The sequence below is a fragment of the Eutrigla gurnardus genome (genome assembly GCF_963514095.1).
Source record: "Eutrigla gurnardus genome assembly, chromosome: 18".
Lineage (NCBI taxonomy): Eukaryota > Metazoa > Chordata > Actinopteri > Perciformes > Triglidae > Eutrigla > Eutrigla gurnardus.
This window is the reverse complement of record NC_139929.1, coordinates 11165236-11190348: the sequence shown is the minus strand read 5'-3', so window position 1 is coordinate 11190348 and position 25113 is coordinate 11165236. Positions and strand designations below refer to the sequence as shown.

The following is a 25113-nucleotide window of genomic DNA, read 5'->3' as shown; positions in this document are numbered from 1 at the left end:
CTCTCATACACACATCCATTTATGCACACGCACACACACACATGCACACGCACACACACACACACACACACGCATGCAAAATCTTTACCCCACAAAAGCCTTTCAAATGGCTTCATTAGTAATCCCCTCCTCAAAGCTGATACCGATCAATAACGGCACCCTTTGCAGAGGGGACCAAAATGAGCGTCGCACCCTCCAGTGATAACAATGGAGATGTTTGCTGCCTGTAATTGCATTTCCAGCGCCACAGCCGAAAGGGCCCGTCAGCTGTAAGTAGAGCGTATTTACACAACAAATTACCCAGGAGAGAGCGGGTAGGCGAGGTGAGGAGAGACTCACAGACACTCACACTGCAGTGGACAGGTAGAGAGGGGAATTATGGGTGTTAGGGGCCATTTTTGAGAAGGAGAGAAGACTCTTTCCGCTCTGTTTTCTTTCCTCTCGATGCTGTTTTGCGAAACAGGTTCTCGAAAGACGTGTTAAAAAGCTGCAGCATCAAGCTTTTTTAAGCACCAAACCATTAGTGTCAAATTATCTGTGATGTATTAGTGCACTGTAATGCACAGCCGCAGTCGGGGTAGCTGGTCTCTTACTAAAGCTTCATGCTAATTTCACTAATCCCTTGTAATGGAGGATGAAATTGTTAATTGACAGGAAATTGCACACACATCACACCTTTAAAAAAACATGGAGCGAGTCACTGTGATCCCATGTTCTCCTGCATTAAATCATTTTCTCTTCTCATTATATCCCAATGTGTTTAGCATGAGACACGTCTGTCCCCTTTTTGTCATCGAGACGCATATTGAACTCATTCAGTCAGACCCTCCACTCCTTTAGACCAGTGTGCTATCAAATCTCATCAGTTCGAGAGGGAATATCATTTCTATCAATCATGACTGAGCAATACGGAGCCATTACTAAAACAAGGTGACTGTATGACGTTTTGTTGGTGTTTTTTTGTGCCGTTCTCTTGCCACCTTCAGAAAGACACCCAACATTATTACAATAAATAGGTTCTACAGAACATATTCATTAAAAGCAACACAAGCAGCAGGTAATAAGATGAAAAATAATACATAAAAAAATTATCTAAGGCCTATTTCAACTCAACATATTGTCGAATATACCGTTTTCATTAAAAATATTCATTTTTCAAAACACGAAATTAATGAATTATAAGCATAACAGTTGTCTGCAGTTTGCAGATGGATTAGGCAAAGGCTTGCACAATATTTAGCCAATTATATCTAACCCTGGCGGAACACAAGAAAAGATTTGTACTGGGTTTATTGGTTGAACAATTCAGATGCAGAAGTAAATGAGAGCCTTAAGAGTTTTGTTTGTTGAGTAGATTAAAATCTTTTGGAGTGGGAACGATGATTTTGCTCTCTGAAAAAAATAAAAAACTCAACTAATATTTTATAAAATGTACAAGCACTTCCAATTTCACATGAGGTAATACACTTACAAACAACAATAAAAGGAGATTTTGACTGTCACCGATTTGAAAAATACAGCTATTTTATTCAGGGAACCGTGCACTGTGTGTATTATATCACCCTGTAATTTCAATACAGTGTCCTTCATTTTCTCCACCTGACAGTCTCTTTATATTTAAGGCTATTTATTGGCCGTGACATCAGCCTGGGCGTGCGCTAGCAGTGTTAGCACCATCTGCTGTGCAATGATAGCCATTTCCATTAAATGTTTATGACGGCGCTTCTGGGGTTTGTCTTAGACCGAGGTGACAAACGCCGTTCTGGTTTAAGTTGACCTTCAGATAAGAAAACTCGTCTCTGCCGGGGAATGTGGTAATAGTCGGCGGAGAGACAAAAGTGCAAACAGATGGGAGAGCAAATTATATATGTAGATATTAGGGGGTGATTGTGGGAATTGTGTTTTTCTTGATGGTGGGGTTGCGTAGATTAGTTGATGCTGTTGATGTGTTTGTGCAAATTACCATCCTGTCATGAATACTTGAGTTTACCGTCAATACATTAGATGGCAGCTATGTGCGGTCCAAAATGTGTGAATGTGTGCACTTCTCCCGCCTGCCTGCTAGTCTGCAGCTCCACCGGGGGTACTAGAGGCAGTTCACATCGGGCTGCTCTTCATTCCCCCTCTGCCCCCCGTGTGTGATGTGCCCAGCATCAGAAATCTACAGATCCATAAATAAAACCATAAAACAGCAGTTTTCCCTCCTGCTGCCACACAGCAACGTTACAGAATACATATACTTTTCATTTCCCCTCTCTGGGACCTTGGTGAGTAGGAGCGAAGGGGGGGGAGGGATGGGCGGCAAAGAGAGCTGGGAGAGGGAAGGAGGTAAAAAGGGCTAGGGAGTGGCGTCGTCACTATCTAGAAAGGTGTAGCAGAGGAAGAGAGACGGAGAGATAAAGTGAGAATAGATGAATTGCTTTCGACTGAAGCCCTGGAAAAAAATTACACGAAAACACGATGTGACGGGAATGGACAGAAAAACTTGTCCAGAGAAGAAAATAGATATGAAAGAATAGGGGAAGGTCAGTGTGTCCGTTTGCATCTCAAAAAGTAGACCTCACAAAGAAAGTTTGTCAGACACATTATTTGTTTGACCACAGGATAAAGTACATTTACCTTTGAATAGAATCCTTTCCGGTATTTAGAAGGCCTCCTGAATACTGAAATCTCAGGCTGCACACACTGCTTAAGGTCCGGGCTGCTCCACTTTAAAGTTCCTGTCACCATTATCTTAGATCTACCGTTTCTAAACGTGTATCAAAATATTTTTGTGCCTGCTGGTTCACAACTACATTAATGGGATCCAAATGCTTTGCCTACTTTTCTTATAAGGCTGTCGCACATTCTTGCAGAGATTTCACTTTAAAACTTCAGCAAAGAGAGTGTGCATTAGTAAAGAAGCCTGTAGGAAGGGTTTCTAGTGCCAATGAAGTGCTAAAAGTTTACACCATATTATCAAATGTATTGTACGTGAGCTCATCTGCTCCAACAATGATTATAAGCTGCATGCCAGTCAGAAAATCGTCAGAAATCGGTTATGCCTGCATCCTCTCACAGCGATTCTTCATGTTCCGAGTGCAACTAAAAATATGGAACATGTGGTGAAGTCCTTATTAAAACACTATCTCATTAGCATGCCGACGTGTTTGCGAAAGGCTTACATTTCATAAACAGCGTGTTCTCATTATCAGTGAGGGCAAGCTTTCTAATCTTGCCCAAAGTTTACTTTTAATTAAGATTTCTCAATTGCTTCGGCTCTCTGTGAGACTTTGCCGCAGGAATCCATCTGTGCTCACGTGTTTGTATTTTATCAAACTCAGCACCTGTTTGTGTTGGATTTGTGTGCGCGTGGGTCTCATTTTGCACTGGTTCGTGTGTGTGTTTTGTGTGTGTGTGTGTGCGCAGGTGCTGGTGCCTGGAAATATCTTGGAAGAATGAGCGACGAAGCCCCATCTGGCGGGTCATTTGAAGGTCCTTCACCGTTCCGATGACATTTTAAGCACCGTGTTTGAAATAGCACGTGTGTGAGAGCAGCTTTATCTGTGTATTAAGTGCAGCATTCACACAGGCGGGAGACAGACGATGCATGCGGATACACGGATGCGTGGTTTGAAATGTCATGTTTGTGTGTTTCTGCATGTATGTGACCCATTGTACTCGGGGTAGTGATGAAATCGTGTATCATGCCGTCATGTCATCTAATGTCCTTAATGTAAATGTCATCTACTATTCTATTACAACTCCCTCCATCGGCCAATTATGATCATATAAGCTAGTTAATATTCCAAAGCTACTAAAAGATTCATCGTGTGAATATGATGACATGATCGTGTGAATATGATGCCAGTAAAATGAACAGCGGATGTGTTCCGCTGTTCATTTTACTGGCAAAGTACACACAAGACCATTTTTCCAGCAGGAACCATTCAATGTCTTTTCATCCCATAATTGCTTCTCTAGTGTACTTTACTCACTGAATGACCTGGAAAAGACAAAATGTAAGATTTAGTAAGATATGTCTTCTAAGTCTGACCAAATCGTATGTCACAATAAAAGTATTATATTGATTTTTTGCCCCGTAGAATGCATGTGCTTATATTTCAATTTGAGTGTGTGTGTGTGTGTGTGTGTGTGTGTGTGTGTGTGTACTTGTGAGCGCATGGATTTATGAGCCTGATGATACTGAAGTTATGAGGAGCGGTGCTATAACCCGTGTTGTGGAATACTAGCAGCTTATTTGCATATCAAACTGAATGGGAAACCTTACAGAGGAACGCCTCATCAGCCTTTCTGTCATCAGAAGGCTGACAGCCATTGTTCATGGTCCACAGACGTTCCTCTCGCTCTTTGTCACATGGATAACACACCCACAAGCACCCACACACACAGAGGGAAACAAACACGCACTGAACTACAAACAAGATGCACAAAGGAGCGAGAATGCACGCGCACACACGCACGCCCGCCTAATACAAAACTCTGGCATACAAAAGAAAAAGATACATTCATACCCTCCCACGCACCCACACACGCTACGCAAGGAAGAGTTGGTTTTTTGGTTGACAGCAATTCAAATTTGTTGTTTATTATGATCCACACTAAGCCGGAAACATCATGACGAAGCAGGTTTTAACACACACAATCACACACACCGTGCCAGAGGCCATAACTCAGACTGTGTTCCTGCAGGATGAAGGCTTTTTAATATTAAGCGGTCGGTCGGGAGGGCTGAGTCACAAAGAAATGACTAAGGAGGTTTTTCCGCATGCCAGCAGATAACACGCACACACACACGCACACACACACACACACACACACGCACACACACACAGGGTGGTACAGCTGTCAGTCTCAGATGGAGACCTATTCTCACACTGACCTTCATAACCGTGATTATCTATTGTTTTTTACTTGGTGGACTAGAGTTTTGTGGCGATTTAAAAGTCCTCAAAAGCCCCCTCGAAGGACTTTAATTAGTTGACAATAGCTCTCGAACCACATTTACTTCTCAGGAACATAATGATGAATGAGTGTTTAAAGGCAAAGCCTGAAGCATGTGTTGGTCATTTAAACTGTGGCTGCCATGGTTTTGACTGAACTCCACATCCAAACCACTGGATTGTTGCATGTGAGAGTTCACATTTAGTTTTTCTTTGTTTCAAAGTCCCAAAACGTACCATCAGGGAGAATGTAAGGCATCAGCAGTGGCTTCTGACCTTCACTCAATCAAAATTAAGATATCATACATGTGGTATCCCAAAAAGTCCAACTTACATTGTATTATGTCGCACTCTGTAGTTTGGCTTATTTGAAGCTAATGTACTTCCATGATTCTTGCTGTTCTCGGTCTGTATGCACTTATTGGAAGTCGCATTGGATAAAAGCATCAACTGAATTAAATGTAATGTAACTGACTTCATGAGCGGGATGTGGCATTGGCAAAAGCCTGGAGGACTTTGTAAATAGCAAAGCCAAAGCTCATCATTTCCTTACCATAACTACCGTAAACAATCCCCTAACATTTTGGAAGACTTTCAAATCCTTAACTGGAGGTAATAATAGTATGGAGCTTCCCTCTTGCATTATTAAGGACAGTCATAAAATTTCCGATAAGGCTGAAATGCTGGGTGGTTTTAACGAGCATTTCATCGCCTCTGGTTTCTTGTTCGATTCTTTGAATATGGAAATTCCCTTACTGCTTTCTCTGATGATCATAAACGTTAATTGTTTAGTTTTAATCCAGTTACATTCTCAAAGGTGCATAAAGTCCTCAAAAGCTTACATACTAGAAAATCAGCAGGTCCTGGTAACTTAAAGCCTTACCTTTTAAAGCTAGCTGTTGATTTGATCGCACCGCCTTCAACACATCTTTTTAATCTCTCCCTGGGCCCAGACAAAATTCTCCATGTATGGAAATATGCATTTGTTCTTCCCCTGTTGAAAGGGGGTGACCCTACTGTATTAAACAATTATCGGCCAATCTCCAAATTGTCTGTCTTGGCTAAATCACCTTCTTAAGGTGATAGTAGCCTGCCTTAGTAATTGTCGTAGTGTAGCTGTTGAAATGCAGATGGCCATACTCTAGCAACAACTTCACATTCAACATTTGGAGGGGCGAATGAAGCGAATGGCGCGTCTGACGCGGCGCGAATGGCGCGTCTGACGCGGCACGAATAAAGTTGAAAATATCGAACTTTTCAGGCGGCATCGCGCCGCGACATCCAATCAGCGACGAGTTCAAGCCGACAGACAGATGAGCTGAGATGGACGGGCTGCATTACCAAACCCGACTCGGGAAGACCGGACCCCGGCGCGACGGGGGCCGTACCGGCCTCACACCGTCAGGGCTGAGCCTCGATCAGAAGGACTCAGGCCCCCGCGCGACACTGGGCAATCGGTCTTCCGTAGGCCTACGCCACATTTCCCACGTCCACCCGCCCGTCGGACGGGGATTCGGCGCTGGGCTCTTCCCTCTTCGCTCGCCGCTACTGAGGGAATCCTAGATAGTTTATTTTCCTCCGCTTAGTAATATGCTTAAATTCAGCGGGTTGTCTCATCTGATCTGAGGTCGAATGTGGCCCCGACTCTGGGGAGAGGTGCGAGAGACGTGGCTCCCGGAGGAGGCTCACGGACTCTGGCATCGGGTACCCCGAGGCGGAGGAGGAGGGTCCGCCGACGTGACCCGCCGGCTCCCCTCAAAAATGAGCGTCATGCGCGAATGAAGCGAATGACGCGAATGAAGCGAATGACGCGAATGAAGCGAATGAAGCGAATGACGCGAATGACGCGAATAGTCCAAAATGATCAAGCGGCGCGATACACGCGTCTCATGCGATTGTATTCGCGTCTATCGCGTCCGGTGTGAACGCCGCATCAGACATTCGGTAGGCAAGACGAGGAAAAGATGATGGATGCAGGAAGTAAAATAGGCTAGAGGTGAACAATTGTACTCCCGACTTGTTAAGGCAAATTCTTAAAATATTTCTTTAGACTAGAAAAGTAGGAACACACTGAAGGGACAGCACATGCAGTTAAAAGTCCCATAATCATCTCTGGGGAGATCTCTCAACTCTTCTGACTTGCAGCAGCGAGCCACTGATAAACACCTCAACTGTGTTCAACGGATCAATAAAGTCGCCTTTCAGCACTTCAGACTGTTGTTTTACCACATCATTTGACCCTGTGCAGTGTAATGTGTTTCACATGTGCTGGTTGTGCAGCCACAAGATCGGATTATTTTCTGCCAAGTCAGACAGGGAAATGATGTACTGTAAGGCTTTGCACCGAGACGTGGAGGACTTGAGACTGACATGACTGTTGAAAGTAATGTTCACTTTAAAAAGGGTTTTTACAAATCACTTTAATGACTGCCAAGGCCTATTTTATCTCCCAAAAGTAGCTTTGTATCACTTATGTTAATGCACTGAACAACTCTACAAAACCAATATCCATGAAAGCAAAAGATAGGAAAGCAAATTAAATATTAGGATAAAACAGAACCTTCTAACAGGCTCTGGCTTTTTACATATTTGGGTCCAACTCACCAATAAAAAGTTCTATAATGTATCAACATGAAAAAGCAGTGTTGTGACCCACCCGACATGTTCTATTTGCAAGTATAATAGATTGTATTTCATATAAATATTTACAAAGCGTGAATGTCGTTTGTCGTCACGTGTCAGTGATAGTGACCTAGAGCGTAACCTTGTCTCCCATTGTCACCTAGGATTGGATCCAACTGCCCGCAACCCTGAATTAGATAAGAGGTTATAGATATCGGATTGCTGGATACATATTTACATAACAATAACAATATGATCTGTGGACATGCGGTAGATATTCCAAGCATGACAAATGTGTGCTGTGATGCCCTTTTCAGCCATTGACACCAGATTCTCTCCCACACACAAGGGCATCATCACACAGGGGGAAATGGCCCCATATTTGTGACAAAAGAAATCATGCTGTGTGACTGTATGAATACATTTCCTACAAATGCACCTCCTCTAAACCTACTTCCTGAATAAAATACTAATAATGGTACTGCAAACCCTAAGGTTTCAAGGGGGGGAAAAGCATGACAAAGTAATGTGTTGGTGGAAAGGGATAATGACCTTGACTTCATGGGTTTGCCACAGTCGGGATACAATTACAAATAAATAATGCAGATCCTTAACATCCCAACTACGTAGGACTCAAAATATCCACACTACTTAATATGCAATATGTCAATTCAACACTTTATTTCCATGTCAATACAGTTTAAATTAATTTGCCACAGTGCAGCTAGTGTGTGTGCGAGGCTTGCCAAGCTGCATATATCTCCAGCCCTGCAAGATTTAATGCCAAACTCTGCTAAACAGTATAATCAGTGTAAATAAATCCATAATGCTAGCGAGAGTGCAGAGCCAAAGCCCCAACCTCCAAATAACCGAAGACATTAATGTGGTTGAAAACTCATGCAGACACACACGGGCACAGTGTGATCTGAAGGTTGCTGTGCTAGACCTGCGCTTTCATGGCTGTGGCGACTCAGTGACATCCCTTTATGTCAGATTAATGTTACGGTGGTTATTTGCTGTGGGCGGTCCATTGCCACTTATTTTCTGCGGGGTAGAGCAAGGGCGATGGAATGCACAACGGCAAAGAAAATGAGCAGGGGGAAAAAAAGAGAGGTTAGGGCTACTTAATGCAAATAAATTGGCAGGGGTCTTAAAGTGTTACTGCGGGCAACGCCAATCAACACTCGGAGCCTGGCCTACACGAGCTTGGTCGGGGGTTTATGTTCGCGGGCATGACCAATCAAGAGCGCAAAGAACTCCCCCTTATTTTGCATAATCATTGGTATCAGCAACCAGTTTGAGCTTCGACAGCAAAGGATACGAGGGGGGGAAATGCCCTAAGTTGAGTCTGCCATTGCTTATCCTACAAATATTTAAGCTCGCAAAAAAAGTGCAACATATTGCAGGACTGCAATGCATTTTGAAACTAAATCAGGGCCATATTTAAAATGAGATCCAAAATGTCCATACCATTTAATAAATTTTCTTCTTAATCCCCAGAATGAACTGCACTTCCACCTTTGCATGTACAACATATTCAAACAGTCTGTGGTAGAAGCCCAAGGATAAATCAAAAGTCCTGAAAAACCTTGTAACGGCTTTCACTCTTTGTATTGTTTAAACCTCTCATGTGAACTAAACAGTTGTGTGTGCTTATACTGAATGATCAAGGTAAAAACAAAACAGGGTTTTTCTTTTTGTTAGGTCTGAATTGGAATATGTAATGTAACCTTAAGTCAGTACACTTTATGTTTTTGCATTTACAGTGATACATATGGAGGCTGAATTCTATGCGATGGAACAAGCACATGAAGCCAAAAGCAAGCTCCCACAGATGGTCGCTGCATTATTTGGTCCAAGACAGGAACAGATGTACCGCCTGACATTTAAAACAAGGCTAATTTGAACAAACAAAAACTCAAGACTTCTGGAAAATATTGCAAACCCCCAGCAGATCAGTTGACCTGAAATGAACAAACAGAGAAGAGTTAAGAAAACCTGTAAATGAATTTTCACATCCAAAGATAAGATAAATGAACAGAGAATCAGCCACCTCTCAAATAAAATAGTAACTGTAGAAGAGGTCGATGCATTAGCAAAAGTAAGAATATGAGATTATTCTTTCTTTTAATTAATTATTGAATAAATGATTGCTTGCTTTCTTGAAGGTCATACGTTTCACCGTTGATTTCATAAAACACTACCACAATACATTCCCACAGCCATCGGTTGCCAAACCATCAAGCAGAATGACTAGAAGCCACATGGAGAATAAATACCGTTCTGCTAATTAAGACTGCCATATACATAGTCTGAACTATGATTTTCCTATTTTTCCCATTCCACACGTTTGAAAAGAACAATCACTTTCTAAGCAGATGATTCGCCATCAGCAGAAACGTGCAGAGTGCCTCACTCCCCATCTCCAGGGTGACATTATTGGATAAAGGCTCCAAACCATAGCGGAGTCAGTGGAGCCAGAAACAGAAACCCTGGAGCATGTCTCACTCTCAGGCAGATGTCACAAGCTGCGAGAAACCTGCTGTCACAGTGAGGCCAGGGCAGGATGAACAGCATCAGTGGGAAACCATCCTTAACCACAAGTAATTGTCTCATTTGTCTTAATAACAATCAGGCATCAACCTTCTTGATGCCTGGTTTGAGCAAGACTGCCATATATATAGCAAAGCATCAACATGACGGTTTATTATGAGTGGGAATAGTGGGAGGAAAAAAGTGTATTAGTACACACACATTCCATATTGATAGAGATATTCTGGAAATCACCCTGTTTACTTGGGGTGTAAAATGGTGTGTGTGTGATGATGAGAAATCATATCATTTAGGATTATTGCCCTGAGCTACTGTCCACATCCCACGAACCATCTTAAAATACACACATACGCACGGATGTGAGCCCACTTGTGTATGGACACTTAGACACAAGCCATGTCACGACAAGCAATATACAAGCAATGCACATATGACAGTATTTACTGGCAGGTTCCTATAGGGACTTTAGAAGTGGTGATTGAAAATGAATGCAACAGCAAGGAGGTGATATGTAGGTCAGCTGACATAGTATGTAATAATTAGACAGAAGGTAGCAGGAGTGTCGGGGCGAGACAGAATTAGAGTGAGAGCTAATTGGAAAGTAAGGGGGGAGAATAAAGGGAAAAACAAATGACAGGATGCGAGTGAATTACCACAGCTTAGTGTGTGAGCGTGAGCCGGATTCATGCCAAGTGGAGAAGAGGTCCGTCCGTCTGTCTGTCTGACCAGCGCTCTCAGCACATTACATTCAAGACAACTGCCTTCCTGCATGGATATCAGCATACAGCAGTCCCTCCGTTGCACTTTCCCCTCCTACATTGTTACCTTTACTACAATGCAGTCACTTCATTATTTAGTAGCACACTCCCTTCCTGTACTATCATTACCGCAGTGCAGTCTTTTCATTAGACAGCGGTCTCAACAAAGAGTCTCTTGAGCCACGGCCGTCCACGGCTTCCGCCGCCGCCGCGTGGTGTTACAGATCACACATATTTTTTTTTTGCTCCCAACAGGCTGAAGGCTCCGAGGAGTTTGCTATGCAAAGCCGTGTGTACGACCTCTACCACGGTGCTGGGTGATATGACTGTCACAATATTCTACCCACAAAAGGTTTTTTATATTTACCCTGATATACGAGTCAAAATTATATTTTTAAGTACAGCTTTATTTAACCAGGACTTTCTGGATTTAAATGTAAAAAAACAGCTTAAGTCTGAATAAAAAATCTGCTAAAACAATCATGTTTTGAATAGTCATTAAGGCATTAGCATATTTAAGATATAGAGACTAAAACTGAAGAGTGGTCAGGGTGTTGCATTGTTTTTTTATAGGGACTTATGAGACACGCCAACATGAGTGTAATTAAGTACTTAACTGTCTTCTATTCTTCCGGTGAGCACGTTGTTTTCAAACATTCAGTAACCACCCCCTCTTACTTCCTCTGGTGTCTCTTCCATGCACTCGTGTCTTAAAGGTTCACTAAAACAAAGCGATAAAAGCACATTTTCCCAATGTGTTTTTAGTGAAGTTGAGATATCCACCCCTAAACTTCTTCTCCAATATAAAAGAGGGCAATGTAATTTTGCTTTTGGTGGTGAAATATTTTCCCCATTCTCTGTTTTGACATTAAAAAGGAAAATGTAATAATTAGTGAATTGTAAATGAGTACCCTATTGTAATGTTTTGGCCTTTTATTTCCAAACCAAGCATTTCTCACTGTTGCAGAGAAACTATGAATAATAGATACTCAAGACAAAGTTTTACAAAAATCCGACAAGATAGAAATTGTATCCTCTCCCTGCGAGCTCCAGTTCAGCTCTGCACGCATACATGTGTACTGGGTGTGATCTGATTTCAAACCGATATAAATTATTGATCAACTGACACAAAAAGAATTAACGCATGATATAATTAACTTGGGCCGAGGGTATTTCAGCTCATCCTGCACACGTCCCTGGAGTTCAACCAGAAAAAAAAGAAGCTTGCTCAATAACTGACTTCTCATCCCAAATTTACACTTTGGATCAAAACAACATGAATCATTGCAGAATTTTATTCTTTAAAGCCAAAAAGTTAAAACAAGTTCTGAATGCAAGCAAAATGTCCCCTTTGGGGCCACAAGACTGTATAATGGCTGACAGCCCAAAACTCTCCCTTTATAGAAAGATCATATATTTTTCATCACAGAAAGGCTTTGAACCCAAGCGTGGGGGATCATTTCAACGGACTTCTTAAGAGTCTTAGTGTCACTCCAGAGTGGCACGGAGCTGATTTGGGCCCCTGAGTACGTTGCATTGAAAAACATTTAAATTGTTAAAACAAATCAAATCAACAAAAGATGGTATCGCGATATCCATTACTGCTAGATGAACGCTGATACCTCAAGTCAAACATATGAGGGAGAAAAAAAAAGAAACCCCAAGATACTCTTAATTTTGTTTCATATTCTTGTCCTTTCCTCCCAACCCCAACGGGAAATCATTACTTCCAGTCTTCTAAATATGCATATGATTAATTATGCATCTTGCTATCACTGGCTAATCTGCATAGGACTCTCATGTATAAAGTCCCTCTCATTACCACTCACAAGGCCACCTCACAGGTTTGTTAAGTAAATAACAAGTTAATAAACAGAGTGGAGGTGCACACACACACACACACGCAGACATGTTGATACAAGCACAGACACAGCGTGCTCTCGTAGCGACTCCCAGCAACATACATAAATGCAGACACCCACCAAGGAGCAGACAAGTCCACTGACAGAAGGTCCAGGTTCCCCCTCGCACTGCTGGCAGCCTGGTCTGTGCCAAGTCATTAAGAACACAGCTGGCCATGAGGCTCAGAGTGGGCAAGACCACAGCGGTCTTCAGACGGGTGTCTGATTGGATTTAAAAGCTCATTGTGGCATTCTTCTTCAATTTATGAAACTTGGCTAAACTACTGGATCGTATTATGCGTGTTGTTAAATTCAGGGGACGTTGTTTCCACTGTGAAGGCAAAGTTATGTTTGCCGTATTGTCAGCTAGCCCTTATGTGCAGACACTTGATGTTAATTTCTCCCTGTGGTATCAGAAGCAGTCTTCTGACCTCTGCGGGAATATTCTCTCCTTCACTATAGACCTGGAAAACGTATGCAGGCTGCTTACCGCCACCACTCTTCTTAACACCTATTGCATCTTGGTTATTTTGGGCAGTATCACCAGCAACATAAATACGCTAGAGATAATAGTCCTAATCAAAGAAGCACTCATACGACCAGAATTGTTCTTAAGTGGCCCCGATGAGTGATTTACCAGAATGTGTGGCATTCAATAGGTTTACTCATTCTAACATGTATCTTCAATACAAACACCATTTCCAGAAAAGTTGTATTAATCGGAATCACAAAAAAAAAAAATTAAAAAGAGATCTCATATGTTTATGTTCAAAAATCAAATTTTGTACATGCCGTTTTTAAATATGCCACAAAAAAGGTCCCCCTTAATTGAGCCTAAAACAAATGTTTGTAAAACAGGGGAAGTAGGAAACTGACAAAAAAAAAAAAAAAGAAAGACTCACTCAGGTTCCATTTCAGTCCAGTAGTGATTGTTTGGCAGGGTCCGCCTACCGGAATGAGGCTGCACCAGTCCCCCTCCAGGCCTGTGTTCACCTCCAGTCTGTGGCTGCCCTGCTGACACACACAAAATTAATGTTTCCGTGTACGTGCGTGCTGATGATGACAGCTAGAAACAATGAGATGGGGAAAAACAAAACATTCAAAAGAGAAAATAAATGTGGAGAATGACTTCTTAAACTTTTCCAGCCCCAGATGAGAAAGTGAGCTACTCCGCCCAGGGACCAATGCTCATTAAAATAAATGATTACTCTTGTCACTGCTGCAACCCCTGTTCAGTTCCTGCTCACACTTAAAAAGGATACCATGTCATTTTGAATAATAGCTCATTCGACTGCGTGTCACAAGGAGTCAACATATTTTGTGTACGGACACGCCATAACTGTAGTATAACCAGCTCCTCACTCGAAAAGCAGCTTGTGTTTGTACAGTTTTGAACACTCAAAGTCAACAGGTCAGTGTGTACGCTGGCATGTTACTATGGCAGCTTAGGTAGAACAGTATATTTTAATGACGGGGGCGGATGGTTGGCTTTGTTTAGAAGTCTTCTCAAATGGTGTTTGAAGAACAGATGAATAAATGTTTTTGAGGCACATTAAAGACATTTTTTTTTATTAAATGCTCTACAAAGAAAATACACATGAATAAAATTGCAAAAAGTCACAAAATCCCTTTGAGAAGCTAGAGTGTAGAGACAAAAAGCATCAAGGTAGTGTCAGACTTCAAGTTGAGTAATGACTCCGTTCTGCACATACTGGTTATAATAAAGCCTGATGCTGGAAAGTAAAAAGGTCAAAAAGAAGTTTCTCTCATTCGCAGCGTACAACAGATACAAAGAAACACCTCAATCTCATTACAGCACACACGTTTGTTAAGGAAACGTTGGATCTGCAGTAACTGCCTAAAATATTATTAACACTTTGAATAGCCGCAGGCTACAAGTGCCATGCGCTCAAACTGCCAACCAAGCAAAAAGACAAAAAGCACTGACAGCCCGAACCTTCTGTAGATCAGTCATCTAAAAGCATCATACTGAAGCAGACAGAGACAGAGGAGACAGGCACGCTCAATTAAGAGTTTGAAATCTTGAAAGTGTGACATGTTTAAAGCAGAGTTCCCTTTGCTTAGCTTCCTAGAGCTGCTGAGCCAGAGGGAAGGAATAATGGGGGGAAATGCTAAGCGCCGGAGCGTTTGGTGTTCAGGAAACATCCCCGAGGTTGTTTTCTATACATAAACACAGTCTCCTTCTCTAAGTGTGTCAGAGTGAGAGTGTGCCAGGGAACAGAGAGAATGGTAAACAAGTGAATGTGCACCTGCATATGAACACACCCGACTCAGAGTATGAAAAACCTTTTTTTTTTTTTTGGAGAGCTAGCTGCGACAGCAACTTTTTACGCCGAGAAGAAGATGGATGCAGATTGAACTCCAAGGGGAAAGTTGATTTTTTTTTTTATTTTTACATCTAATGCAGTTTTTTAAACTATTTATGTAAACATTTTACAATATATATTGTTGTACATTTAATGTTTTGATTTCGTTGCATTTGCTTTCTGTTAAGACTACAACATTTTGATTTAAAGAGTAATAGAATTGGGAAAAAGAAACTTAAAACAACACTAAGACGACACTAGCATGCTCAAAATGAAAACACACTTATATTAAAGCAGGTGCAATTTTTTCCTTGTTCATCATCTTATCTTTTCCATTCTTTTCCTGAGATGTAAATCAATGTTATTTTAAATGAAAATCATTATTATCACATAGCATGATTTGGTTCTGTCAGTAAAACCTCATTGGGTTTCTTGAGAATACATATAATTAATACGTTGGAATATTTCATGAAAAGAGATTTAAGTCATTTCAAACAAAGCTGAGATATTACTCCTTGTTATATCACATTAATTAAACTACATTTATCATTTCAGTAGAGAAGAGATGATCCTACTTCGGTAATTTGGGTAAATGTGGCTGTGCTTGGCCCTTGCCACAGACACTCAAGAGAAGAACCAACACAATAAATAAAACCATTGCATTTTTTTTTTAGATTCAAACTGAGTAAACTTAGCGTCACCTTGAGACCTAGACTGATTAATACATCTTCTTGTCGTGTAGGGACTCAGAATAAACAAGCCTGCAGCCCTTGCAGTGTCCCTAGCCATAATTTAATAAAAGATGTGAGAATTATGCAATGCCCTGAGCCAGCTATAGATCTGCATATTTCCCAAAGATGGCATAATCACACTTTGACACCCCATCTGGGAAAAAAACCTATACCAAACACCTGATTAAATCAGTGCATGTCTGTGACTTAGACATGCACCGGTTTACTCAAGAATGCAAAAGCGAGTCTCATTCATTTTCTAAAATGTGCATGTTAAATGGAATGTTGTATTTATGAAGTAACTTTAAGGCTAAATAAACAATATTTTCAGATCTAGATTGTCACATTTGTAATATGGACATAACTGGTAATTGACCTCTCATCTTAAAGTGGCAGTCGGTAAGATTTGAGATACGTTGCTTCTAGCGGCCTCTTTGGTGGTAGATGGAACTGCATGCAAGCCTCTGGAACCTCATCTCCCTCAACAGTGTCGACTGTCTCTCATCTGCGTGATGGCTTCAAATGCTCCACACTGAAAGGAGGTCCGTCGTTTTCCCTCGTTGACGGTCACGTTGCTTCTTGATTACTTTCCTTCTTCACTTCCATTCGTTTTTTGTTTATTTTTCTTGGGACTGGACGTTGAATGGTCTTCTCTCTCTGGCTGTTGATCCTCCATTGTGAGTCAGCAGTAATGAAATGTACCTGGTCAAACACTTTAGACTGGAGGGAACCTGACTCAGCAGTTGGAAGTTACAGATTTCCGATTACAATGAAATGCATCATACGGTTCCGTGAGTAGGAGTAAAGACAATTAAATAGATGGAAATGTTACGGACTGCCACTTTAATTTGTTGAGCATGTGTTTGTGTCAGATTGTGTACAGAACCTGAACAACTGTGTACGTGTGATCGTACCGCTGAATCCCGAGGCTAAGCACGTAACGAAAACCGTGATTGCATAGAATACGGGTGGGGGGAGGGGGGATATTTGGCAAAAGTTGTAAACACTTCAATTACAGATGTAACTTGAACAAATAGCACTGGGTCTTTCGAAGGTTGCGTTCACCTTCATGTACAGGCGTCTGCGTTCATCAGTCGCTGGCGAATTGGAGCTGCGTTGACAAACGAGCTTAATTTACCCTCGCTGAAGTAAGATTAATTGAAGGTGTCGAGGTATGAAGCAGCAAATGACAACACGCCTTTGGAATAATGACGAGAAGTAGGGAAGGGAGTGCATGAGAGAAAGGTTTACTTAACGCATTACAAGGTGTCATCACCGAGTGCGACAGTTAGTCGTTTGTCCTGAAGATCCTGCAAATAAACAACACGGGGGAAGAAGGAAAAAAAAAAAAAAAAGCGGAAGAAAGAAGAGCAATATGTGTCCCAAATGGCGTCGGCTCGGCTCACTTGTAAACTAAATCAACTGAGGAGCATTGGAGAGTGGCTGGCATTGAGGAAAAACAATTTGGGAGCATCAAAGAAACTCTCTCTCTCATGCAGCAACGGCAAATTGGGGCACCATAAGAGCAGAGAATTGTTTGTGTGTGTGTACGTGTGTGTGTGTGTGTGTGTGTGTGTGTGTGTGTGTGTGTTTGGGGGTCTTGAAGTGATTACCTAACAAAGAAACAAAGTGTTCAACACTCCAATCAAGGTGGAAGCAGTGCAAGGAAACAGATAATGAAGACGAGGAGTGGGGGAGGGGGTGATTAGAAGGCGTGGGAGATGGATCTTTATGTGCATGTGTAATTTTTGCATCTTCAAATACAGATACAACCATAATAAGTCCACCTCTAGCTTCATGGAAAGTGGAACACCGGGAGAATAGAAATTCAAGGAAAGATGGTACAGCAACCAGTTTATAAGTGCTAAAATGTTCATGTTTTAAATTGTAGTTAACTACACGTTGTGGCAAAAAATAGCCGTTACAAATGTGTGTTTGTTCACTCACAGGTCTGAGGAGGTATGCCAGGCTAGTCTCCTGTATGATCAACAGGGGGAGTCGTGTCATGGTCAGAGCGTGGTGGAGGGTCTCAACAGATGCCATGATCTGGTCAAATCTGCCGGCCAGACCGCCCAGTGTTACTATGGCATCCACCTGGAGAGAGAAACAGAATTTAATAAAACACAGTAAAATGTCATGGTTTGATGTACTGGATGGGCACTTTGGTATTGTAAGATGCTGTTGTTTGTTTTAATGGAGAAAAAAGACAGCAGAAGTGGGAGCAGAGTTTAAATAGTGCATTCATCTATGTGCAAAATAACTATCATAATTTGGCAACTAATTTGTATACTAAACTACTACAACTAAATTTATATATATATATATATATATATATATATATATATATATATATATATATATATATATATATATATACACACACTAACAGACAAACAAACATACAGATGGGACAAAAAACACAAGACCCTTTGGTGAACTCTGGTGATATCCTTTACTTTTGTTATAGTCTACAAAGCCCAGCCCCCACCCTTACCTTTAAGCCAGCAGTTCTCCCATACAATATTTACATCTCTCAGCAGTTGTATCCTTATACAGAGTCCCTGAGCAGTCAAGCACCAGGGCTGACAGCCTTAAAACCCAACAGAGTCTGGAGGGCAGAGGTGCTGTCAGAGGCTGACGACTGACAGTCACACCAGCACCCAAAATGAACCAAATACAGTAACATCAGTCACTCTCACTTCACGTCAACGTGTTCACTTCGACCACACGCTGCAAATAAATAAATAAATGAACAAGCAGGAGAGCAAGCAAGAGGTGAATTCATGTTCTATTATATTTGCTGCAGCTAAACATTAGGGGGATACAGTAGAGCATCCATTAGAGCTACTAATCAACCAGATCACATTGTAGCAAAATAAATGCGGCCAATAAAAAATGTCGCTGTGTGTTAAGTATACATGCAAGCATTAACCATTTGATAAGTTACACCACAGGAAACCGTTTCACCTAGCCACTCTAAAATGCCTTTTCATTTCCTCTTCTATACTTCAACAACCCGCCATTACCTTAATTTATTCAGCATTAACCAAAAGGTTAAAGAGCTCAGATCAAACTGCTGTAGCGCCTCACTGTAGCATACTTACGTAAGTATAGTGGGAATGGACTATATTCCCCGACTGAATGTATCGTAACTCACTTTGTTCCTCAGGCGATGGAGTTAAACAAAACCAAGCGCTGAGAGATTAAGGTTATTTCAACATCTGGCTGACGCCCCCACATGCAAAGGTATCATCTAAACAGCAAACAAGAACACTTGGTAAACAAACTCCCCACTGCAAGAGAGAGAATGCCTCTAAGAAGTAGGGGAAAAAATCTAAATCTTCCAGTCAAAAACTTCCTTGTGGTGCCATTCAAAGTTATACTTCAAAGAGGTGGGATCAATCACAACATTTCCCATCTCCACCTGGTCTTACAGGCCTGTTGTCTTATGGGACACACATGCAATCAAAATACAAAAAACAGCAATGCATAAGTCTGTATTGTTGTCTCTCTTAGAAAAGTCATGGCATTGTAGCTCATTGAGATGTCAAGTGAAGAGGCTTCGGGAAGTAAGATGGAACTTTAGTTAGTAGAATCATTGTTTCAAGTTGTGCTTTTCTTCAATTTTTAAAAATGTAAAATGTGAAAATCCAGAAAATTGCCAAATGGATCTTTTAAGCAGGATCTCACAATATGTCTGGCTCTTTTTTCCATCCACCAAGTTATCTCCCATATACATTTCCTTTCCACCTTTGTTACTGCTAACGAAGAACAACGTTTAACACAAAAGAATACCCAAAGGATCAAAGATACCAGAGGTAGGAATCAGAGACGGGGGATCAAACCAGCAGTATCTGTGAAGAGCATCGCTCGGTTCAAAATTCCCAGCAAGTCGCCAAAGCCAGACAACCTCAAAGAAAGCCGACAAAGCTGAAAGAGTACAAGGAACAATGACTAGAGGGGGAAAAATGATGTATTGTGTTTCAGCATCTGATGACACACTAGCATGCTCAATCTTCCGCTTCCCATCACACTTCTGTTGTGTCCGCTACGCATATCAAACTCCATACAACAGTCTGCATTTTTATGTGTTCCTATTTCATGTTTGTTAACTGAAAACAAAACAAAAAACACGAGCGGCGAAAGGAGAATCTCACGACTGAATGAAGAGAATCTAACAAGCCGGCCTCAACAGATCCGACTGTGCTCTCTCGCGATTGGCTGGGGGAGCCGGAGCGAGCGACGCTGGCTAGGAAACTGACACAAAAACTCATATCCATTTACTGGGGATGATGAACAGATAACCAGAGGAAGGGGAGAAGAAAATGAAAGCAGTGGTGCTGCTTATGCCTGCAACAGTGATGCAAGGGGAGAGAAGCTAACTATGACAGAGCTTTGAGAAGACAAACACACACACACACACACACACACACACACACACACACACACACACACACACACACACACACACACACACACACACACACACACAACAAGTATACATAAACAAACAGATTCAAACAGGTACTGAATGCTCACACACACACACACCCGCCCACCCAACATAATCCTCCGATACCATTCTTTGGGATGTCACTAAACACAATAAGAGATAAATTCTCTAAATCAAGCGGCAAGCTGGGTGAAGGAAAACATTCAGGAGCTAATATGTTGAACCTTAAGCAGCCAAAACAGAAGCACAATGCTCTGTAATCTGCAAATCACCATTATTATTTAATTTATGTGTCCAATTCAAGTGGATAGAAATCAGTGAGAGTGAGAAAAAGAGAGAAAAAAAACAAGGCATGATATTGAATCTTTAGAAAAGTGCTGCTTTTATATAACCTACTTCTGCTCACACAGCATTGAAGGGAACAAAACGTTCAAATAAGTAATGGCTATAGAAAAGTGGAAACAATTTTGATTAATAGAAAAAGTCATCATCAGCAACACTCAGCGTCAGTTCAAAGGCAGAGCAAATATTCTAAAGGCCGTGAAAAAAAGGCCCATGGAAGGACAGAAGTATAGTCTCTCTTAAAGCCAGACACTGAAAATCAAAGTGAAAATAAATAATGGGACAACATGCATGCATACTAGATGGCATGCATCTCTGTGCATCTTCCTCGTGGTCTTTTTTATCAGTTTAGGTGAAGTGAATTGGTTGAGGCACTCGCCAGTGATTGGAGCAACACTCAGGATGCTGCTTAAAAACTAACAACAGAGGAAATAGATGAGAAAGACAGACAGTAGGAGGACAGACCGATAGATAAATAGACAGACATAACACAATGACAATAAGTGTTTATTATAATAGACTGTATGTGTTTCATCATGTGATGTACAATGCTGTGCAATTCAGCTGACATTTTGAAAAGGAACAGAAATTCCAGTCCATTTCTGGACCAGATCTCTGGGTGTCTGGCTCTGAAGCAACTGGCTGGGCATGAGGCTTTGTGTGGCTGGCAGCTCATAACCCGAGTTTTGGAGATCAGTTTGTCAGGAAACACGTTAGACTTTCTAAACATCACAAACACGTTAAGTAGTTTAAATCCCCCAAATTATGAATAACCAGTTTACTTTTATGTGTAGGTATAAATGTGGTTCACTTTTGTCTTCGGGGTAATGTTGAGTGAGCATGCATGTTATTCCCAGGAGCCTGCTGTTTCATATTTATACGCCCACACACAGTCAACCACAGTTCAACCATATTGGACCTTTGAGTAACTCATGAGGACTCAATGCCTTGCTTCTGGGCAATCAACGTTCAGAGGGTGGTGGAGAGGAGATTTACTTACCCAGTGTTATAACGACTGCTAGTCCCTTTTTTAACACCCCTTTTTTTAAAACAATGTTTTTCACACCGAAACGCCAAGAAACTGCTTCCCGCCAGGAAATAGTCCTGCACATAACCCCTGTGAATGTTTTAGGGATTAAACAAAAATATATAATGTGTCTATTTGTGAGCTTTGGATGTGCTGGTAAGCACATTTCCTTACCTTGGGACGGAGCCAGGCTAACTGCTCTCCCCTGCTTCCAGTCGTTATGCTAAGCTAAGCATTTCTTAGCTGCAGCTTCATATTTAACAGCCCATAAAAAGTCGGGAAATGAAAAATGTGTTGCTTGCAGTGGATCTTTACCTGTAAGTGGCGTCTCTGAATTTCCTCCAACATGATTGCGAGGCACTTGGTGAAGTCTGTTAGATCCTGGTCAGCTGTTTCTATCAGCTTGCACCCCTGAGCACAGAGAAAGAAAGGAAAAATGGAAAGCCACACGCAGGCAGCACAACACGATCAGATGGATGAACACATACGCAGATAACAAAACAAAAACCGGGACAGAGGAAAGGGATGGGGGGGTAACAAAGCACAGAAAACCACAATGAGATAGAGATGGAGAGAGGTATAAATCAGTGTTTTAGTCATGTCTGGCTGTCTGTGGGCTGTATTGCTGAATAATGTAGAGGTTCCAGTCAGTGGCCCTAAACTACAGCATCCAGGTAAACAACCATACTCTGGCTTTCTCTCCCTCCGTCTTCTCTCTCCATACACCGTCACTTTCCTCCTGAAGCACACCGACTTTGCGAACGCACACACACAGAACAGTTCACACAAACTTGTTCGCTGTGCTCCGTTTGATCCCATCCATCCTCTGTCGCCTCCCCTCCTCTCCCCTCCTCTTCCCTCATCCCTGCCTCCCCCCCCTCCCTTTGCATATGCTGTTCTGTTCTCTCCCTTCCATTTATGCAGAATTATTCACCGTTTCAGACAAATCTCTGAAGGAACGCCTCAAACTTTCCCATTGTTCTGCTCCTTAAACATTACCATAAAAGTCTGTTCTCTCACATGGAAAAAAAAAAAGGAATTGGTGTTTTTTTTTTTTTTTAAGGGGGGGGGCTACCTGTGACATTTGTGAAAATAACTAATATTACAGACAGTTACAGAGAGAGAGGAAAGGGTGAAAGGGAAAAGGAGGGTGTCACGGCTGAAGCAAGCTACATCGCTGTGTGTGAATGTGTGTGATGGTGTGTGTGCACGCTGCATTTCAAACTGTAAACGGTGTGTATCAGAGTGGGGCTTATTGCAGATACACAAAGATCACACCGGCTCTACATTTAAACATGTTAACACTCCCAACAAGCTCCACCATTACATTACGTACGGTTAAGTTAAAGATGATTCACCTGAGGTTTAATGCCACCAATGGTGTTCAGGCTTTGAGCAGAGAGGTTCAACTCAGGAGGAGATTGGTCATAAGTATGATGGAATATATTTTATTTGTTAAAATCAAATGATAGGCCTGTTTGTGAGTCAGCAGAATTTTATACCTGTAAAATGTGACTCTGTGACTGAGTCTTTGTGCATCTCGAGTCCACGGCATGATGGTTTTCAAGACATATTTGTGTCACATCATTGAACGTAATCATCAAGACATGCACAAATACACCCGCATTTCTGACAAAACCCACCCTCATTTTAACTATCACTCATTACTCATTACTCATTACTTTCTTGAGGGTACCCCAGGAATTATGCAGGAATGGAGGAGTCCTGTACACAATCATGTGATTTACTTAATTTGATTACGACTGCACGGTGTGCAGCAAAACCGATCCACCAGTATCTACTTGTTTTGTAATTGTGAGCCGTAAAGCAGCAGTATACTGAAAGCAAAAACATACTTCATTAATTCACCTGTCAAACACTGCTCTGCAAGAAAATGTCTTCATACCCTGTGTCTTTGTTTAGTGGTACTTTGCGCTATAATGGGGGAACCTCATTTACTGGGTATACTATGAAAAAGAGAAAAACCCCTGCTGCTGTGGACAAAAGTGCAAATCCTCAATCCATGCTGGAAAAGCCCCCCTACATGCCACGGAGGTTAAGGAGTCAAGTCCTATTGCTTTTTGTTTCTGTGTGTCTCCGTGTTTCTACACCTGTAGATCTGAGAGTGCGTGTAAGTTGGGCTCCACTCACCTTGTCTGCATAGAATGCTTTGACCTCGGCGGTAATGGAATCAAAATCCCCACTGATATAGTCGGGGAGGAAGCTGGGTGTGAGGACAGAAAGAGAGGGTGAGTGACAGAGGGAGAGGGTTTCGATTGCGAGGGAGACAGAGAGCGCGAGGCGAGGATTGAAGAGAGAAGGGGGAGAGAGGACATCGGGGCATGTGTCAGCTCTTTGATCTGTGCAGCGAGGGAGTGACGCCGCCGGGGGAAGACGAGGAGACGTGGAGACTGACAGGGTGATTCTTTGTGGCACTGAGCCTGGCCCTGTCACACACACACACACACACACACACAGACACACACACACGCACACACACGGCTGGCTGAAGAGAGATGCATAGATCGGTGTGAAAGCGCACACATACGCAGCCAATCTCTCGCACGCGCACAAATAAACAGAGCATGATGTACCTGGTGTTCATCAGATATTGGCCCGTTCCATTACACTGACTGACTGCATTCTCCATTAGAACCGACGACTCGGTTTGACTGCAGGTCACAGTGCAATTTGACGGTTTGAAACATGTGTTCAATCAACACAGTGTATTGGGGGAGTAAATGGTGAAATAAGGTCTCTGTTGTCTGTTTCAAGAATGGCTTTATTTATGTGGACTGGAGGACAGAATGAAGAAAAACGAAAAAACAAAAGCGATACAGACTTGTGTTCTGCAGCACACGATTTCTGTAGCATCCCTGAGATAAACACTGACATGGAATGGATTAAAATGATGAAAATTATTTTCTCATAGATATTATTTATCTTCTGTATATCTGCCAATGATGGCCGTTTGCACAAAAAATGCTTTCAGTAATAAAAAGTGGAGAGGAATAGAGAGCAATCAGTATGTATTAAACAAATATATGTAAACTTTTATGGTTGCAGGAACACATGCTTAGAGGATGCAAATGAACCTGCACAGGTTTAAAAATGTGTTTCCTGTGACCGTAAGGCCACTGTAAGCATGTCATTTTATAGGAAGGAGAAACAAAATCAAAATGCAATTTATTGGCATAAAAATGAATTCACCCAGCCCTACATCCCCATGGGTTATGACTCGCATAACCCCGAATTGCCTCTCAGAAAACAGACACAATGATCCCGAAATGAAGTGATACAGAATATTAGGTGTTAACGGCATAAACCTTGCTGAAATACTATGTTAATACATGCAATTAAGAGGATTACAACAGCAAATTAAACTGGGCTGGAGGTTTGGGATATACGTGCATGCAAGCGTTGCATCCTGAATACAAATTTCCCTATGTATTTCAT

The 25113-nt window shown here is 41.8% G+C and overlaps 1 protein-coding gene across 2 annotated transcripts in view; it reads right to left on the bottom strand.

Moving 5' to 3' along the window:
• The window catches only part of tpk1 (thiamin pyrophosphokinase 1), a 51263-nt gene that overhangs the window by 4532 nt on the left and 21618 nt on the right, over positions 1-25113 (bottom strand). The window contains exons 5-8 of one of the 2 annotated variants that reach the window (XM_084033257.1): positions 23809-23881; positions 21973-22068; positions 17783-17929; positions 13680-13791 (exon numbers count right to left, since the gene is read on the bottom strand). In XM_084033257.1, the coding sequence (XP_083889383.1) occupies positions 13680-13791; positions 17783-17929; positions 21973-22068; positions 23809-23881 (428 nt within the window). The remainder of the gene's footprint in view (positions 1-13679; positions 13792-17782; positions 17930-21972; positions 22069-23808; positions 23882-25113) is intronic. The other variant, XM_084033258.1, reaches the window with a different exon arrangement.